General features: G+C 48.2%; 1 protein-coding gene across 3 annotated transcripts in view; it reads right to left on the minus strand.

The window, feature by feature from the left end:
- Positions 1-20,383, minus strand: part of Fam53b (family with sequence similarity 53 member B) — a 66,834-nt gene that overhangs the window by 36,738 nt on the left and 9,713 nt on the right. For all 3 annotated transcript variants that reach the window (XM_055608817.1, XM_055608818.1, XM_055608819.1), the window contains one exon: positions 9,649-10,427. In XM_055608817.1, coding sequence (XP_055464792.1) covers positions 9,649-10,427 — 779 coding nt within the window. The remainder of the gene's footprint in view (positions 1-9,648; positions 10,428-20,383) is intronic.

Raw genomic sequence — 20,383 nt, forward strand, 5'->3', positions numbered from 1 at the left:
CTGCATTCCTAAGTCCACTGAGGTTTACTCAGAATTATGTGGAGCCCAAATGGGCCACCATGGACACCCCCCTCCTTTTCTCAGGAGATGCTGCCCCAGCTGTTGTTAAGTGGACCAGATACGGCACAGCTGAGAGGAGATCTAGCATGACAAGCATTCAAAACCATGAAAGAACCCTCCTGTGGCCCGAGGCCAGCCCAGGCCTCCTCCAGCTCTGAGCCTGGACACTGGGATAGGGAACCCAGCCTCTAATGGACAAGGATAGGATGAGGTGGCTCTACGGACATTTGATGAACCACCAGTCTTCATTTTTGCTAAGAAATGTGCAAGAAGAAACATGTGGGCTGGGGAGATAGTCCAGAGGGTAGAAACACTTGCTATGCAAGCCTGAGGACCTAAAACAATCCATGTCATAGATAAATGCGGAGTGTGAGTTTCTGCACTTCACAATGCTCATGCAAGAAGACAGGAGGGGAGGACAGAAGACTTTCTAGGAGCTCACTGGCCAAACAGCCTGGCATACACACTAAAAAAGCAACAGAGGGCTGGTTTCAAACAAGGTAGAGGTTGTCTTCTGATCTCATGAACTTCTGGCTTGCAGGTGCCTGCATTCTCACACATGGTCCATACATAAAAAAAGAAGAGACAAAGTAAGCATGCAAATTCAATCAGAGGGACTTATAATCAGGAAACTTTAAACAATATTCTAACAGAAGTGGTGATGGTGGGAAAGTTAGGGTGACTGACTCCGCCCGGTGAGGTCTACACTGAGAAGCTGGAGGCCAAGAGCAATACTCTCACTGGGGTGGGTCCTGCCGCTGGCATGCTTCTGGAGCCTGAATACAAATCAGCATGTTCGCTGCCCACCCTGACTTCCCCAGGTCCCTTCGGCCATACTGCTCATCACAGTCCAGAGACATTTTTAGGGCTTCTGTTGCTTCTGGGTTTCAAACCCTTGAATCCTTCCACCCTGTGTGAAGAATAAAAGCTAAATGCATGTATGTAGGTGTGCAAACACGTGTACACGTGTGTGGAGGCCAGAGGTCAATCTTGGATGTCGTTTCTCAAGAGCCATCTCAGCACTCCTCAGGGCAATACTCTATTGGGGGTTGGGAGAGTAGGATGAGTCAGGGTCTCTCTCTACATAGTCTTGGCTGTCCTAGAAGTCACTAAGGAGATCAGGCTGGTCTTGAACACAGAGGTCTGCTTGCCTCTGGGGCACTGAGATTAAAAGCATGCACCACCATGCCCTGCTTATCTACTCTACTTTTCTTTTTGAGACTGGTTCTCTCACTGGGACTTGAGGCCCACTGATGACTAGCTAGTGGGACCCAGTCATCGCCTGGGATGACTGGTCAGTGGGACCAAGGATCTGCCTCTCCATACCTCCCTAGCCATTCCCTGCCTCCTAGACAGGGATACTAAGGTATGGAAAGGACACATAAATCACCCAGGATACAGACCTAGGCTGCCCCAGATCAAAGGCTCCAGAAGGAAGCAGGTCCTGTCTCCCTACTGCCTCTGCTGCCTCATTGCTTCAGTTCATACAATCTCTTACTTCATCAGCAACCTAGGAATAACATGGGGATTTCTCTAGGACAGTGGTTCTCAACCGTCCTAATGCTGTAACCTTTTAATACCTTTTAATTTCTTATGTTGTGGTGACCCCAACCATAAAATTACTTTTTTTTCTACTTCATAACTGTAACTTTGTTATTATTAGGAATCGTACTGTAGATATCTGATATGCAGGATATCTGCTATGAGACCCCATGTGGAAGGGTCATCTAACCCCAAGGGTCACGACCCACAGGTTGAGAACCACTGCTCTAGCAACTCCTCTCAGGGATCTGGGTGGTGAACTAGTCATGCACTAGTAACAATGGCCCATAGGCCTTTCCTACAGTGGCCTCCTCTGGCTGGTCTGGAGCTGCCCTGGGGAGTGCTGAGATCTTAACTGGAAAGGCTGTTTTCCTTCTGCCCAAACACTGCGGCCCCTGGAAGACAGAGATCCCATGGCTCTATGACAGCACCATGCAGATCTGGTAAGCCAAAGGTACTCCAAGTCTGGTCAAGAAGCTCCAAGGGCTCTCATCTGGGAACTGCCCTAGGGAAGAACAGGCACTCACTCCCGGGAGTCCCGGAGCCCCAGAGAGCCACTGCCTCTCAAGTGAGGCATGGAAAATCACCAAATGGCATGTGAAGCTGCCTCGCTGGCATATTCCCAGGGGAACTCCTATTTTCTCTCTTCCCCAGGAGATCAAAGCTGTTATGTCAACACTGGGCCCTGGTCTGGGTGACCTTCAGTAGACTGCTTATATAACCCAAGGATGGAGACTTGGGACAAGAAAGGATACAGGTGTCTGAAGAGGGTTTTCCTGAGGCACAGATTCCCCCATCAAGGTTGAGTGGTACCATGGACACACCTGCCTCTGAGAGAGAAGGAAGGCCATGTGACAAGTGTTCCTGTCCCAGCCTGCTACATAGCTGGCAGGACTTGGCCTACCAACAGCACAAGCCCAGCAGGTTGACCAGAGCTGCAGAGTAGGTATGCTGGGGAGCTGACCACTGAGCAAAGCAGAAAAGCTGCAGGCTCTTCAGCTGCATCCTTTTCTTGTTGCAATTTCTTATCCTTAAAATGTATGCATATTCATGTGTGTGAGGTATACATGCACGTGTGTGCGAGGACGTATACATGTGTGAGTGTGCAGGGCAGAGAAAGGCACTGAGTGCCCTCCTCTATCACTTTCCACCTCATTTTTATTTATTTTTTATGGCTTTGATTGATTGATTTATGTGTGTGAGTGTTTTGCGCACACGTCTCGTGCATGCCTGGTGCCCAGGGAGGTCAGCAGAGGGTGCTGAACCCCCTGGAATTTGAGTTATAGACAATTGTGAGCCACTGGGTGGGTGCTGGGAATCAAACTGAGGTCCTTGGCAAGAACAAGTGTTTTTAACCACTGGGCCATCTTTTCCAGGCCTCCGCTTCATTATTTTTTTCAGCTAGGCTGGCAGCCAACACAGCCCAGTGATCTCCCAGTCTCTGCTTCCTCCCCCACCCAACTGAAGTGACAGGTGCACAAGACCACACTCGGCTCCCTACACGGGCGCTGGGCTCTGCACGGCGTGCACTCTTAACCACTATGCCATTTCTACAGGCCCTCACCTTTCTTTTCTGTGAGGCTGTGTTCATTTCAAAACTACATGCTAGATCCACAGGACATAACTTCTCTCTATTCTCCACAGAAAAGCAACAGTAGTTCTATTTTACAGACACAGAGGGGCCAAGAAGTGCCCAATTCAGATAAGAAATGGCAGGATTGGGGTACATGGCCTTCCTTCTCTCTCAGAGGCAGGTGTGTCCTGTCTTGCCTGACTTCAAAGTTTGCATTTATACCCCACGAGGATCAGTCACTGGCAAAGGCCAGGAGGAGGGAGAAGGGGGCTCACTGGAGCCCAAGCATGACAGGTTCCAGCCTTCCCAACTCACTCTATGGCTTTGGGCAAGTGTCTGACTCAACCACATGCTAACAGCCATATCCACCAGTGAGGGGCTAAACCAGCACAGGAGAAGCAGACAATGCTCAAACACTGAATGGGCAGCAGTGGCTGCTAAGATGGCCTCTTCTGAGCTCCCCTGAACAGACTGTGGTTTGTTAGCAATGGCTGTCAAGGGCAGGGTAGAAGTCATGTTAGCTTTCTGTGCCCAGAGCAGCCACTGCTCAGCATCCACAAACCCCAAGAATCCAGGCCCTCTGTTGGGGTCCAGCCCTCCTGAAGAACCATTCCATGTCTAATGGGTTTTGTCTTCCTCCAGCACTTCTTTCATTCCAATACAATTTGCATTCCATGCTGTATATGTTCCATCTCTAAATTCCTTTCCCTATCATCAGTATAGCTTCCCACCTCAGCAGCAAGGCTGACGAGGGGCCAAGGCAATAGGTAAAGCGATGGGTGAGGCACTGGACACTGACAGAGGAGATAAGAGAAAGCTGCAATGGCTTAGGCCAGCCAGGCCTGCAGCTAGGGATCTGGCCAAGAAAATGGAAGGCTGACCCACAACTGCCGAGTCCAGCAGCATGAAGAGCCACTCCACATGCCAACTAGAAGGGCCACTGTCCCCTGTTACAGGTAGCTCCACTGGTACACAGAGTAAAGGGAAGGCTGGCTGGAAGGAGCTTCATCCAAGGGAGACTGCCCAGCAAAGAGCCAGGAGTTATCACTGAGCATCTGCTATGACCCCTGCTGACTGCAAAAGCAGCCCGTCAGCCAGCCCTGTGGCCCTACTCCGCCAGGATCTCTGAGCTCATATGCAGGACCCAAGCTCTCAGTGGCTCCCCTACCATATGCCAGCATGCTGATTTCTACCTCGTGCTCCTTCCTGCCCCACAGCACCCCAGCCAGCTTTCATGAGTTTCTCAAACATCTGCTAACACAACAGTTGCTGCCTGTTCTGGGGCCTCCTCAAGGAGCTTGAGGGTGCAGTGTGTGGGCAGCTGCAATCAATCAAACCTCTGTTTCGGCGTCCTGAGCCCTCCCCGTGAATGTCTTGCCTCTGTTTGAAGCTCTGTTGAAAAATACAATTTGTTTTCTCTTTCAAACTGACCGGCCTGGAGTTAAAAACACAGCACCCAGGGGCATGGCATTCATGAGTAATCTTATTAATTGTTGCTTTTCTGAAGCCTTTGCTCACACGCATGATCCGTGTCTAAATGGTACTGCACAACTTGGGACTTGCTGAGAGAGAAGCAATGTTTGGTGGTCAGGCCAGGTCTCAATGAAGCAGTTACTGTCCATGCCAGGGAAAGTCCTGCCTCTAGGCAGCTCTCATGCTCAGACCAGCTCTGTTCTCACTGCTGTGCACTGGCATCATACAAACAGGAGGCTGTGGCTTCACAGAACACCACAGGCCTCAGAAGACCACTTGAGGAGGAAAGTATGAGAGGAGATCCACAAGACCAGACTCAGGCAGGCCTGGATCATATGGGCTCACATGCTGCCTTTGAACAGCTCACATCACAGAGCAGAGGCCACAACTAAAAATACAGGGAGGATAGAGTCTCCCTTCCGGGGCTCTCCTTACTGCATTCAACCTTCTTCACTCAGGATCCAGCCAGCCGTGTTGCCTGTAGCCTCATCTGGCATCCCTGGCCACAATCTTAACATCAGGATTTTAAGGCAACATAAGCTAAGACAATCAGGAAGCAATTTTTTACTGCAATTTCATCTTCATTGCTGAAAGGGATAAGGGCCACCACTGCTGGCTAAGACAGCTGTGCCCCAGAGATATGGCAGGAGAGGGGGTGGCTGTAGGCTCCAGGGATATTTCAGCCCTTGTTGCAAGAGTGCTTGCTGGGCATGGGAGGTGAATGCTTATAGATGGCCAACTTCCTGTGGAGGGAGGTAAATCCTATTCTGTCACCATTTCATTACCCTTGGCTCTCAACATGGAGTTAAGCAGGCATGCTGATGGCCAGCAGACTACCTCCTTACCGTGTAAAGGGAAAGGAGTGAGGTAAGAGGATGAACAAACAAGCAGTGGTAAGCAGCTAGGACGGAAAGTGCACTAGGACTGGACAAAGCAAAAAAGCAGTTTCTATACTAGAAGACGGACTGCACCTCTGGAACACTCAGCTCATGTACCTCAGACCTGCCCCTGCAATTGCTCACACCCCGTCTCTCGCCCTAGCAAGGACAATGGTGAACTGTGCTTGTCAGCACACACCATGCACGAGACAGTATACTGGGTAATATGGGTGTTGTGTGCGTGCTTGTACAGAGACATACACAAGTGTTCATACAAAAACTATAGTTAGATATATATACAGAAAGATATGCACACTATAATGTACATTATATTAGTAAACTGTAAGGTGCTGTTTGAGCTTGCTGAAAAGCTGCCTGGGAAGTGGGGCTACTCCCCCACTTTCAGACCTAATAAAGTGTGTTTCAAGCTGTGTTCTCCAAGATGGCTTGTCTGTGGATGGTCTCCCTGGGCCCCAGCTCAGTGACCAGGAAAAACAAAACAAAACAAGCAGAAAAATAACACAAGAGTAAAAACATTATATCCTTTAGAACAACTAGAAGGTGAACCATTTCCAACAGCATTACCATCCCTTATCCCACGATATAAAGGTGCCTGTGGTGGGAATGGGAAGTCAGACACTTATCAAGAGAGATAAGCAGAAACTCCTGCTAGCTGCCTCCCTGACTTGGTGTTTTCTGTCTATCTGTCTGCCACTGGCTATTTATGCTTTTATCTTGCTTTGCTATATACTAATAAACTCACTCATTTAAAAAAAAAACCCCACAGCTATCAAAAGCATCCTCCAGATTATAGAGCACACACACACACACACACACACACACACACACACACACACACACACTTGAACATTCAAACGTTAGCACAAATTAAAGAACTGGTTGTCTCCCCAATTTCCCCCACAGTCCTATGTTGGTTGTGGACTTGCTACATAACAATGTTAAGGAAACTGCGTAGGGATCCAGCATCATAATGCTTTTCTCTAGGACTTCTGGTTTTTTAGCACCTCTAGATAAAGGCGCAGGAGCGACTACTCCATCCAGAAAGGTCTGGCAGGCCTGGGAACCAGCAGAGCCTCTGTACCCTCATGAGGTTGTAATAGATGAGCCTTGACATAACATGGACTTCTACAAGAGACCTTGTGCCCATGGCATGTGCTCCTGCTAAACCCAGGGGCAATGAGGACTGGGGCTACAGAGTTGGGATCTCAGAGCTCTTTGCACTCTCCTGCTGTCTGGCTCCTGATGGGCCTCCTTTTCTATTGCAAGTCAGAGCGTTCTGGCTCCCACCAGCTGCGTAAAAGCCAAAGGGAAGCCCAAAGAGTTCACACACCCTCAGGGTCTGCCCTGGGCCCCAGTTGGCCCCTCAAGGGAATTGGTTTATTAGAACACCCAGCTGCTCCAAAGGTCTAACCAAAAAGGCACTTTGTGCCTTTATCTAAAGTGTTCATACACCTGGTCTTAGAAAGCCACGTGCAAAGAGGTTCCTCCACAAGAATACGTACAGCGAACTTATGAACCAAGACCAAAGACCTATGAAACAGTTTGGGAGGCAGCTCAAGGAAGAAAGGGCTGCACCAACCCTGGGGCCAAGCCTATCCCAGAGGTTTGGAATCCCACCTATGGGGTCTCCCTCACAGACAGCCAGACCTTGCACTCCGCTTAGCAGCTGCAAACCTCCAGTGAAGTCGCAGCACCCAGAGGACACTAGCCACAACTGTCTTCTGGCACTGTGGGATCTTTGGACACCAGTGACATGCCTGCCTGATAGGAACCCGGCCCAGGGCCCAACAATGTCCTGGCTGAGTCTAGGACTTTTAGAAAATGCATCTGAGTGTTTTGCCTGGATGTATATATGTGCATTACAAGCATGCCTGGGGGCCCTCGAGGCCAGAAGATGATATCAGATCTCTTAGAACTAGTTATGGCAGTATTGAGCCACCATGTGGGTGCGGAAGCCAACCCATGTCCTTTGAAAGAACAGCAAATGCACTTAATCACTGAGCCATCTTTCCAGGTCCCTAAACCAGAACTCTTTACAATCACATAAGGATTGTCTCAGACCTGGTTATCAGGACTGGATAAGTAAGGCCCACCCACCTCCTGAGACCATAAATTACCACATAGGGAGCCAAAGCAGGCAGAACCACACAGCCCTATGGAGAGAGGGATGGCCAGAGGTAGGTACTTAGTGGGACATGGACCAGGATTCACAAACTCCATCCTCAGGACCTGACTTCTGACGATACAGTACACATTCCCAGGGAACCCTCTCCTTTCCCTGTGCCTTGTCCCACCTACTACTCACAGCCAAGCAGCCAGCCACAGCAGACAGGCTGAACCAGGGTGGCCTTCTCAGACTTCAGTGCACCTTCCTGGATCTTGGAGGCTTGCCTGGAACTAATGAGGCAATCCATACATTCAGGCACAACCCCACTGAGCAATATATTTTTAAATAGTTCTACGCCGGTGAGACCAGAAAATGTCTTCAGTGATGCAGCGGTGTTATTCCAGCTTGTGGCTAGTGAAATCTAATAACACATGTAAAGCTGGTTTTATTACCTTTCCAGCTTATTCACTAAGAAAACATGCTCGACATTAAAAAGGCAACTGAGGCTGCGCATTGTGCCCAGAACTCGGGGCTCAGTGTCTCCTTCAGGGGTCACCCAATGCTATCCCCCTTCAACCTGTTTCAGTCTATCTGGAGATGGAAAATTCCTCTTGGTAGCCAACACATGTTCAGTTACTATCCAGTGAGCAAGTCAGAAAGGTCTGCCACACAGGAAGAAGGAAAGGCCTCTCTTGGAGCCAAGACAGAAGTCATGAAAGCCGGACATGGAAGGAGGCAGGAGCTCTGTCCCATGCTGACCCATGAGCACAGGGGTGGCACAAGCACATCACCAACTTGTCCCCAGTTGTTTTGGACATGAGCTGGGCTCATATGTAAAGGTGGCTCGAAATTATGGACTCTGTGGCCACCTCGGATACAGGCACCTGCACCTTGTCTTCAGTGGGCCTGATAGGCTTGGAGAATTAAAGAAATACAAGGCAGCTCCATGGAGAGTCTGCTGTAGGATGAAGGCTCCCCTGGGGAAGGGGAGGGCGGAGCATGACAGTATGGGGAACCAAAGATTGCTTGTTGGTTACACCTGCCTGATGCAGAACAGACACCATGAGCCTGCCTGCCCTGGCTCTGGCCATGTCTGAAGAGCTTGGCCAAGTCTGCTGAGACACTCTCTTACTAGCAAGCAGATCCTCATTTCCTCAAACCAAATAATTGTATTGAGCAAGAGGCTCTCCCAGATGGTCATGGAGCCAGTAGTACCATGTTTTACCCAGCACAGCCACCCATCCTAGGGTTTATTAATCACAAGGGCCATCCTATGACTTCCATAGCAAGAACCAAATGCAGCCACCCCTCAGGCTCTAACACTATCCTGATGATGGTGTCTGACTCCAAACTCATCTTATTCAGATCAGTACCCAAGACAAGTGTTAGCACGAGGCTGGCCTCCAAGAGGGACAAAGGCAGAGGAACAGGAGCACATGGGAACGGCCCCTCCTACAACCAGTGCTAGTGACAGTTGCGGACTACCAGTTTCTTGGTAGTCTCAATGTTTGACAGTCTAATCAAAGAGAGCAATCACTTCCCACCTTCTCTAAAGTCATCATTCATGGCCCTGATCTAGGGATCAGCATAATCCAAGTGATACTGAACACTGGTGTGTGGGTTCCAGAAGAGGAGGTACTAGCAAAGGGCTAGAAGAAGATTAATTAGTGTTTGGTCACATTGGATTCCTAGCCAATGCCTGCCTCTCACCATCTGTCTACTCCTGTTCCACTAGCAATGAGCTTAACAGGGAAAGAGCACACCTCAATTTAAATGGAGAGAACCAAGTACTTAAAACCAAAAAAAAAAAAAAAAAAAAAAAAAAAAAAACCAAAAACCCTAAAGTCATTTTTTTGGAGAATATGTTTAAGGAAACTGATCCTTGAACATTTCTGAAAGTGTCACTGTGTACTTAACTGACTGGACCAGGACCAGAATCCCAGAGAACAGTGAGGTGCTCCTGGAAGCCTCTTCTAGGACACTGAGGTACTTACCTGTGCCATCTTGGCAAGGTCTAGAGAAGGTCTTTGCTCCTGCACTTCGTCCGGACGCCGCCGTTTCACACCGATCTTCTTGTCATTAAGGACACACGGCTGGGAGCGGCTGCGAGCAAGCCCACTGGAGCGTCTTGCCAGCTCTGGCGTTGAGGCAGGTGTGCTGTTGGCTGAGGGAGGACAGTATTCTGGGAAGGAAAACTGCTCGTGTGAGCAAGAGAGGGACCGCTGCAGGTCCAGTCGGCCCCCTCCCACAGGGTGTGGGTCTGGGCTCCAGGCATCTCCCGCCTGTCCAGAGGGGGCTGAGCCTGGTGCTCCTTGGCAGGGCTGTCCCCCAAATCGGTGGTGCAGGCTTGACTGGTGGCAAGGTGAGGAGAGCCCATTGGCCCGGGCAGGGAGGCTGAAGCTAGAGCTCCGCTGCATGGGGCTGACACCATTGGAGTAGCGCTGGACGCTGCCCCCACTGTAGCATCTTCTCTTCTCCACAGGAGTCCAGACTTTGGACCCCAAGGGCCGCCATGACGTCCGGCAACTGGTCATCTCATCAGAGAAGGATAGTGACCGGCATTGGCGTTTGCTGGGAGGAGCTGAGGGGTTCCCGTTCTGGTCGCTTATGCTGAGGTCTTTGATTAGGCTGGTCACTGCACAGGCAGTCACCGCCTCCTGGTGCCACAGGGAGCCATCCTGACACTTTTCAGGCAGACATTCCCAGATGCTGGCGCTCGGCTGGTCAATCTGAAGAGGGCATTTTCTATCCAGGTCTCGCCATCTGTCATTTTCTGGTGCATAAATACAAAGAGAAAATAGGATCTGAGAGGCCTTCAGAACAGTGATATGTTCCTTTGCGAACAGCCTGGATGCTATATAGAACTTTGGCACCAGAAAGGTCCTCATAAATCAGTTCAACCAGTTCAACCTTACTCTATGGATGAAGAGTGAAGCCCAGAGACGGGTGAGGCCCAACATGCTGAGTGGGAAGCAGAACAAGGCATGGGATCCAGACCCATGCCTGACATTCCTGACCCAGCTTTCTTCCCAGCATCCCAAACCCAGACCTGGCCCTGTTCTTGATCCAGCTTTCCTCCTGACATCCCATGCTGCCTCCCATGATGGCAGCTTGTCCTGAGTTCTGCCCTGGTTGGTGGCAGAGTCAAGGGAGCAGTGTTAGTTAGCATATGGCAGAAGAGCATGATCAATACTGAGTCTCGGCTACCTCAGACGGTCAAGGTCAAAATGGGGCTGGGATACTGCTAGGTTAGCTTGTCTCAATTTCATCACCAAAACATTTGCTTATACATTTTTATTGTCTTATTTGCCTTCTACCAAAATATTCTACAATATCAGCATCTGCAACAACTGCCAATCACAACACTTTAATCATATTCATTTGCTTTTTTTGCTGAAACTAAGGACATTTAAAGCAGCTGCAATGGGTAAGCATAGCACTTAGATTGCAGGGTGTGACTTAAGCTCACTCAACTGTTTGAATGCATGAATCCACGGGCTAGCCCAACTGTGGAATGCAGGAGCTGAACTTGAACTTTTATTTCAGTAAAAACTTAAGAACAAATTATTGTTTTTCCACTATAGAATCAGGCACCATGCTGGGAATGTCAGGAGATGAAAGCTGTTGTTCAAGTTCTCAGATTTACAATACAAAAGCAAAGTTCAGAAGCATGCTGTTGAGTTAGCCCTGTCTCTCTTTGTGAATCTGGATGAATGTTAAGTTGGGAAGTGTGACAGCTTTAGCCAGGCAGTCAGTGGACCTAAAATAAAGCTGGAAATGGCTCACAGTAGGTTATTTAAGCGCCCCCAAGTGACATCTACAGCAACTCAGAACACTCACTGAGCATCCTTCTTAGACTTTAACATCCGTACAGCACCCTGCCCAGGGCAATACAGCCATATGACAAAATGAAAACCCAGGCCAGTATGACACTGGCCCTGCTTCAACACGTTTATGGTATAGGGAAGATGTACAATGGTTCAAAAGACGATCTCTAGGCAACGTACTCTCCCTAGGTGATAACACACTCTGGATAGCAAGACCTGTGAACCCAGCTCTATAGCGCCACTCTGTTGTTTCTTCCAAACAGGGTGTTACTCCACAGCCCAGGAGCCTTGAGTCTGTGGCAAAACTCCTGCCTCACTTTCTCAAGTGATGGAATTAAATATGAGCCACCTCGACCACACCTAGCTTACAGTGGTCACTTCTCAAAGGCCACTGAGATACACCCTGGACTGAATGTCACCCAAACAGGACCTAGTCCTCCAGGACGGTTCCCAGGAACCAAAGGAAGCCAAACCAAGGCTGGATATAAAGTTTCTTCTTCCAGACACTCTGCTGAGTCATGAGACAGATGACCTGAGGGGCTGCAAGTCTAGGCAGAGAACATAGGGAGAAACTACCCAAGGGTCTAAACCTTGAGAGCCTCAGGAGCTGGAGAGGCAGGAAAGAGATTTCCTGAAGTTTACCAAGCAGCTGGAAACAAAGCAGGACTCTGGGTGAAACTCAACTCAGAATCTTCCTGACAGAGGAAGCTCTGATGCCTATTCCTCTGTGAACTTCATAAATTATTTCCAAATATAAAATTTACCCTTCCCCACAAAAATAGCTCTTTGCAAGCTGCTTACATTGTTCAAGCATGTCTTCAGTACTTGTGGAAAACATTTCCTTCCAGTAGTCTATTCTTTTTGAATGTTTTCCCCTCCCACAAGTGTGTGTGTGCGTGTGTGCGTGCATGCATGCATGTATGCATGTGTCTGTGGTGTGTGTGTGTTTGTGTGTGTGTGTGTGTGGTGTGGAGGGAGAACAGTATCGGTGGTGAGTGGGGGTGGGTGTTCATGTATGTGTATGTGTAAACCAGAGGAGGACAACCTCAGATATTAGTCTTCCCATCTTGTTTGAGATAGCATCTCTCTTGTTCACTAATGAGCATGTTAGGCTAGCTGGTCAATGAATCTTCCAGAGATTTTCCTGTCATTGTCACTGTCTCCAATCCCTTGCTAGGGACCACTAGGATTACAGTGTCTGGCTTTTCTTTCTTTCTTTCTTTCTTTCTTTCTTTCTTTCTTTCTTTCTTTCTTCCTTCCTTCCTTCCTTCCTTCCTTCCTTCCTTCCTTCCTTTCTTTCTTTCTTTCTTTCTTTCTTTCTTTCTTTCTTTCTTTCTTTCTTTTTTTCTTGTGACAGGGTTTCTCCATGTAGCCCCTGCTCCCTTGCTGTCCTGGAATCTGCTCTGTAGACCAAATTGGCCTCAAACTCAGAAGTCTACTTGCCGCTGCCTTCCTTGGGATTCAAGGCGTGTGCCACAGCACCCAGCTCCAAAAAAAAAAAAAAAAGTTTCAATGGAATTAGTTTAGTGAACCAAAATAATAAATTCAAAATAAAAGAAATATAAACTAAACTGGGCATGGTGGTATAAGTCCAGCTTAATCTCAAGAAGTTGAAACAGGAGGACCAAGGTCAACCTGGATTGTAGAATGAGGAGAAATACAAATTAACACAGACTGAGTCATGACTATCTTTTATGGAAGGAGAAAGTGATCCTAGGAAAAAAAGTAGAAATAAAATCAAAATGATACGAATGACAGCAAATTGGTAAGTATAATTAAAATGTCCTACAGCAGGTGGCTGGTTAAACAGATTAGAGGGGAACAACACACAGCATGCAACAGTGTAGCTTCAAGGACTAGTTAATGGCGTGGGAAAACGCCAGTGATACAGTGATAAAGAAGCAGTGTACAAAGCCTAGGATTCCTATTTAGTAAAATACATGGTGTGCTATACATGTAATAAAAAGAAATAAACCAAAATGCTAATGACTGACTGTCAGGTGGCTGGTTAATTTATGCTTGCTTAGTTTGTTTTCCTTGTCTATACATTTCTTGGGAGGAAACTGGATTAATGAGCATGTGAGAGCGGTGGCTGCTGGAGCCTATGGTGCTGTGTTCTGCCTTAGTTCTGGGAAGGAGCCACTCTAGAACCAGCACCCAAACCTCATCTTCCTCTGGGTTCTCTCCTGTGGATTTTCAGGAAGTTGCTAGAACCAACTTCCATTTGAGGCCAAGACACTGAAAATGCCACAGGACTTAGGGGTGTGGCAGGCTGAGGAAGGAACCAGCAGGCCTATCCACAGAACAGTGGGGGACCAAGACGGTACCACAGCTGGTGCTCGGAAGCCTGAGACACAGGACAGAATGTGTCCTGGTCAAACGGGGGAAAAGGCATCAGTTTAGAAGGGGCTGATCCTATCTACAGAGATATTTTACTTGCTCTTCATTCTTTCTGACTACCAGCTCTGAAGTACAGCCCAGGATGGCTCTCCAGGGTCCTTCCCAGGGTTTGGTACATAGCAGATCTGGCAGGGGGTAAGAGGATGTGGAGGAGAAGCAGGTGACAAAATGAGGACAGAAACTGTGGAAGAGACTGTGCATGTTCACTTCTTACTCCTTGTCACTATCTCCAAGAGAGGCAACTAGTTAGAGTTAAATGAAAGCTGCCTGGAGAAAAGGCACTGCTAGTGTGTATCAATAGCATCCATGTGGCCACTCGTCTGCAGCACAGACTCTAATGGTTTCTAGCTTTATCTCTTTGAAAAGTATAATACGAAAAAGTAAAAACAATCAATGCTATGTTTAGCTCTTGAGTTTCCACCCTTCACTGAGGGTCCAGAAGGCAATTTGTTGGGTCAGGTCACCAGACAAAAGAACAGGAATAGAAGCTAATTTTTAATGGCAAACTGCCCTATGTGTGAAGCCCCAATTTAACAGAGCACAAAGGGCTCTGAGAAGAAGCTAGCGCGTGCCCCCACCCTGCCATTCAATATCACTTCTGCATAAACAACTGGAACTCTTTCCAAAGTGACAAAGGCCATGGATGTGGAGGGGCCATTGAGCAATGGTCACTTGATATGGTTAGGAAGGACATGACCCTTGAATCTCAGTTCTGCACATTTCTTAATCTATGTCAGCTGCTGAGAGAAGGTGCAGGCCCAGCAAAGTGCACAGAGCAGTCTCTTAGACGTAGGAGCAACAGTGTAATTCTGAAAGGACAGCACCGAAAACATGTTTGTGTTTAAGATCTGCTCTTCTGTACCTGGGTGCCAATGTCTGTGGGTAGACTCAGGCTGAAAAGGGAACTGGTATTTTCTGTACTAGGGATTTTCCAAGGTATGGCTCCAGGATTGCCTGCTGGATCTTAAAGGGAAGAGGGGAGTAGAGATGTAGAATCTTGGTTGCCACAAATTTGATTCATAAGATTGAAGCTTTGGGTAATTAGAGGATGGCAAGCTTACAGAAAAGAATCTCTTTGTTTTTTAAGTCCTTAGAAATCCACATTTCACACCAGGTGGCAACTCCCAGGGCTTCCATCCCAAATGGCACACAGCCTGCATTATGGCATCCCTATTGTATCAACTTTCAGAAGGATCTTAAAAAGCTCCTCAATGTTCCCAGGGCACCCATGTTCACAAGTGTGAAATTCACACAGCGGTTGGACTGTGTGTGACTGCACGCATGTGTGTGGGTGCACACGAGTGTGTGTGGAGGCACAGCTATCACTTTGCCTATGGATGAGAGGATGAACCACACAGATATAAATGCCCAGCTCTCCTACAGGTGAACCACATGACTAAAATCCTTGCCAAAGCTGAGGCTCAGTGACTGAGCCTGAAGTTTGAGAGACAAAGACACAAACCCCAAAGTCACACTTACAGGACCCCATCCTGCTGCCCTGCCCACAGAGAGCAGAGGCTGGCAGGTACACAGATCTTGAGCTTTAAGAAAGAAAAGCACTTGAAGGAACACAAATAGCATTTGACCTCAAATGTTCTTGTTTCCATTTCTGCACTTAAACTGGGAAATTCCCCAGGGCCCAGATTCTTGGGGGACTATAAGACTTCCTATGTTCAAAAGATAGAGGAGTTTTACAGCCCTGGAAACCTCAGTGCTGTGTTTTTGATACTCTCTTAAAGTGACACAGCCATAACACTGTGCGGTCTCTAGAAAAGCATAAGTAGTTACATACCCAGGAGACTGATTTTTGCAGCCTTCAAAAGCTCAGGGTGCAAGCCTCCAGCCAGACCTGTGCCTAACTCATTCCTGGATTTCATGCCTGTCTACTTGTGCTGACAGTGAGGTGTGGTCATGTTTCCCTGCTTCTCCCCTAGGTTGTGCTGTGCTAACTTGGCCTCAGGGCTACAAGGACTGTCTGTCTGTCTGTCTGAGGCGACACTCACCAGCCCTTTAAATGTGAAACTCCAGAGAACTGGGTGACTTTCTGAAGGCAGCTTTGCTGAACTAATCTGTTGACAGGAACATCGAAGGACAAGCTAGGTCATAACCTGAGCTTTCCCCCAAGGTTTTATCTGGTTAGTTGGTTGGTTGGTTTAGTTTAGTTTAGTTTTTGTTTTTGTTTTTTAAGACAGAGTTTCACTCCGCATACCTCAAGCTGACTTGAAACTTGATATATAACCCTGTCTGGATTTGAACTTGCTGAAATCCCCGTCTCAGCCTCTCAGATGATGGGATGACAGTCTGGCTCTCTCATCTGCTTTTAATGAAGTTTAGAGCCTGTCACCAGAATGGAAACTTTGTAGCAGCTGAGTCAAGAAGACAGGCTCTTGGGCTTCTCTGCCTTAGCTTCTGGCCCTGCCATGCCTTAGGGACAATGATACAAGATACCAAGTTCATTTCACAAGGGCCTCACACAGACAAAAGGTTAGGATGCTTGAGGGTCCCACTAGGTCTCATCTGGGGACACAGGAAGGCTGATCTGTGGGGCTCCGAAAGAAAGGACAAAGATCAGAGTCCAAAAAGGCTACCAGGGCAGGGACTAAAATGGTAGTTGTCACTGTTTTTGCACGCCTATAGTCTTGAGAAAAAGAAAAAAAAAAGAGGGGGTCCTGGTGGGACCGCTAAGATATAAAAACTGCAGAGGCACAAGCCTCACAGGCCTCTGTTTCTTTACCCGAACAAGGTGGTCTGGGGTCCTGACAACCCTTTCAGCTCTGACAGGAGCCTCCAACTCCACTCCCAAGCTCCCAGGAGCACTTAGAAATGTGGGGAAAACAAGGATTCTTCATAGCAGTAAAATTCTAAAGGATAAAAAGGCCAGTTTGATTCTCCACACCCCCCACCCCGTTTGGAGTATATACAGAACATGTGAGATTGCCAGTTGTCTAAACCATGCACACAACAAGGCTAGGTGCCTTTGTATTAGCTGAGGGACTGGCAGCGAGGACAGCTCTAGAGGAAACTGTCAATGGATGCATTACCTACACAATGGGGTCCTTGTTGAAGCTGACAAGGAACATGAGCATGTACCCTAACTGTTTATTTCCTGGGCCATCACAATGATCCCTACCCACTGGTGAAATTGGGCTTCAGAATACCGCCATTCGCCTTCGAGACACGCCCAGTTGGCAAATAGCAGAGCCCAGACCTAACTAAGCATGCTCTGCAGTTCCACAGCCATACTCTTTCGCCTGGGAAAGGCTGTTCCTGCCTTGCCCACTACCCATCCTTCTCCACTGAGAGGCCAGCACTCACAGATAGTGCAGCAGCCATTCCCTGGCCTATGGCACCACTGTGACCCCCTCCCTCACCTTTGCTAGAAGGCAGCCCCAGGAGGTTCACTCAGCACTACAAACAGCTCTCACAGGCCAACTCCATCCCGTCTACTTCCATTCTGCACTTTATTCCCCACACACTGTCTGGAACCAATAAAAGGTACATGGGAGAACTGAAAGCATTTTGTATGGATTTAAAAATCACATACATATGTAACCACAACAAAGATAAATTTAAAATGCAAAGAGTTATTTTTTTTTTAAGCAGACACACATACTTGTATGCGGATGTACTTTTTTCACTGGAAACAAATCATATGCTAGCCCATATTAGTCCGTAAGCAATTTCTTCTAGGAGGCCCTGGCTCAAGGACCACAATGAAAACGGTACAAAAACCTGGACTGAGGAGTTTTGGTATTGCTTTTGGCGTTTTTTTGTTTTGTTTTGGACATTTGACTGCAATGGAAACTGTTCAGCCTCAAATGCCAGCTTCTCCACACTGGTATAATCATGGGCCACGTTCAGTGATCAACTGAGGCTGAGAGACCAAAGCCTGCTGAATCTCAACATGAAATCTCTTAGCCCTATGCAGCTCAACACAGCCAACTGGTTTCCCAAAGAACTCCAATCAGAGAGTGCCCCCGGGAACAACCCTTTTATGTACAGAGTAGACGTTAACAGCCGAGTAATTAAACACTGAAAGTGAGGGCTTATAATTAAAATGCTGACAAACCTGAACCAGAGCCGCACAAGTCAGGCCGCTATAATGTTTTTACAATTCCTTTTTATACATAATGTATGATCCTTCTGCTCAAGTTTCCTCTATGTTCCTTGCCTGTGAAATAATTTACATTAATAAATAATTTATTACCATAACTCCTGAAGTAATTATGGGTTTTCGTCCTTTTTTGTTGTTGTTGTTTTGTTTTGTTTTTAAAGCATATGAATTGTTTTGTTCTCTATCCACTGACTTGTATTTACAAGATTTTTCCTAGTGGCCTTTTGGGAATAATTGGTGCTGCCCTTGCTTTCTCACATTTTATGTGATTTCTAATCTCCTGGCCTGCGTGGTGAGAAAGATGGAATGTGTGCTATCTACCGTCATGATGAAATAGGCTCACTGAATGGCTGTAATTAGCCAAAGGTAATGAATGGGGCTGTGCTTACCCCACTTGCCCCATTTTATCAAAAAGAAAAAGAAAGAAAAGAAGCTGGCACACGTGACCCCAAGCAAGCGGGAAGAAGCATCTCCGAGAGGGTCCCAGGCTCAGGCTGAATTTCACCTGCAGCCCCAGATTCACTGAACCCAGGAGGACACCCCTCCCACACTTCCTGAACACACCAAAAATAGGTGTAAGGAACAGCACTACTCCCAGCCCAGATGGCAGGCTGAGAGCTGCCACTCAACTCATGTCATGAGTAAACGCCTCTCCCTGAGAGAGCCGCCTGCACGGGAAATTCTGCCTCAGCACAGAGGTGGGTGGGAAAGATCTGGAGGTGAGAAAAGAACCCGAACCCAGCTGACTGCTACAAGGAGCTGGCCTGACACCCTAAGAAGGAATGGGATACAAAGCAGGTGGACAGGATGGGACTCTCATTTTGTCCTGTGTCTCCATCCACACCAAACCAAGATTTGTTCTCTCCCCCACTTTAGAAAAGTATAAAAATTCTTTGCATCATATTCTCAAACCGGGGTGGGGCCCAAAGGTCAAGTGGTCTGGTATCCAGTCCACAATCACAAGAATGAGGCACTTTAAGAAATGAAACAAACATACGTTGTTCAGGGCGCTTGATTCTCCTCTGCTGCACTATAAGTGGCCCCCAGGTAACTCAGCCACCTGGAAGGATGGCATTCTGTGAAGAAGCAGCAACCCAGTGCTGCTCTCTGAGTGCTGGTGCGCTTGCCAGGCCTTTCTTCAGAGCACCTAGGAAACCCCCAACATGGGCTGCCAGCTAGGACCCTGGGCATGGAGTTGGCAGGGAGGACCCTGAGTCACAGCCTTTGTCTTCAGGAGCCAGGGCTGGGGCGGTGATTACGATCGTTGACATTTTATCTTTGCTCAGCATTGTCCAGCCCTGCAAGGGCCAAAAACCCTCTTGAAAAGTCTGGCTAGCCCCTCGGGGTGTTTTCTTCCCTGCTATTGGAAAGTCGGCACACCCAAGATGAAATCTCTCTGCCTAGGGTGCAACTCCCAGTGGGTTGTAGTGACCGCACAAGACGACACCACAAACTTCTCCATTTACGGAGTCACTGGGCTGAAGGGCTGATGGGAGCTCCCTGCTCCAACAGGCAAGGAGGGAGGCTTCTGACTGCTGAGACCCCTGGGTCAGCAGCTGTTAGGATGGGACAGAGGGTGGGAGCCTCTCCCACCCACAGCAGCTATACTTTGCCAGAGGAAGAGATCAGGGAATGGGAAAACGGAGTCTACTGCTCCGTGGCTCTTCTGGCCCGCCCCAGTCTTGGCACATGAAATTTGCTGTCTATGGCTCTTCCTCCTCCACTGGACACAATGTACTGTGCGGGTAAAACAGGGTCTCTTTCATTCCGCCCTACACTAAGTGCCTACTACATGCTAACTGCTCGATGAAAATCTATGAGAACAAATCCCTGCAACTCTGTGTGGTGAGTGAAAGCCCTGGTAAGACATGCTGTCCCGTGGGACATGGTTCTCCTGAATCACGGAAAGCTGAGCAGTAGGCAGATAAGGGGCAAGCGGCTGGAGAAGCAGAGTGAGTAGGCATGCTGTCATTACAGCCCCTAAGCAGCTACCCCTGCCTCTCCTATAGTTCAGTGGCAGGGCGTTAGCACTGTCCTGCAGAAGCTAGAGCCAGTGGGACAGGGCACCCTGAAGAGTCAACCTGGAAACACAGTTTGGCACTTCCTCCAAGCCCTGTGCCACCCTGGATAGAGAGCAGGCTGCTGAGCCCCAGAAGCTCAAGCAGCCAGATGGCCCTGAATAACCTGAGCTGCTCTTCACTTGCCTTCTTCCTCAGGCCTCTACTCTGGCCCCATGGACAGCTCTGTCACTTATACCCACCCCCAAAGGAAACTGATGTGGTCCCTCCTTTGAGACACAAGGCCTCTTTAGAGGAACAATTATCTTTGACTAAGGTCTCAGTCCTCTTTGCAACTATTTCTGTGGTGTGCTCTCCTGTGACAATCTTG

This window comes from Psammomys obesus, unplaced genomic scaffold, assembly GCF_907164565.1.
Source record: "Psammomys obesus unplaced genomic scaffold, mPsaObe1.curated_primary_1811, whole genome shotgun sequence".
Classification (NCBI taxonomy): Eukaryota; Metazoa; Chordata; class Mammalia; order Rodentia; family Muridae; genus Psammomys; species Psammomys obesus.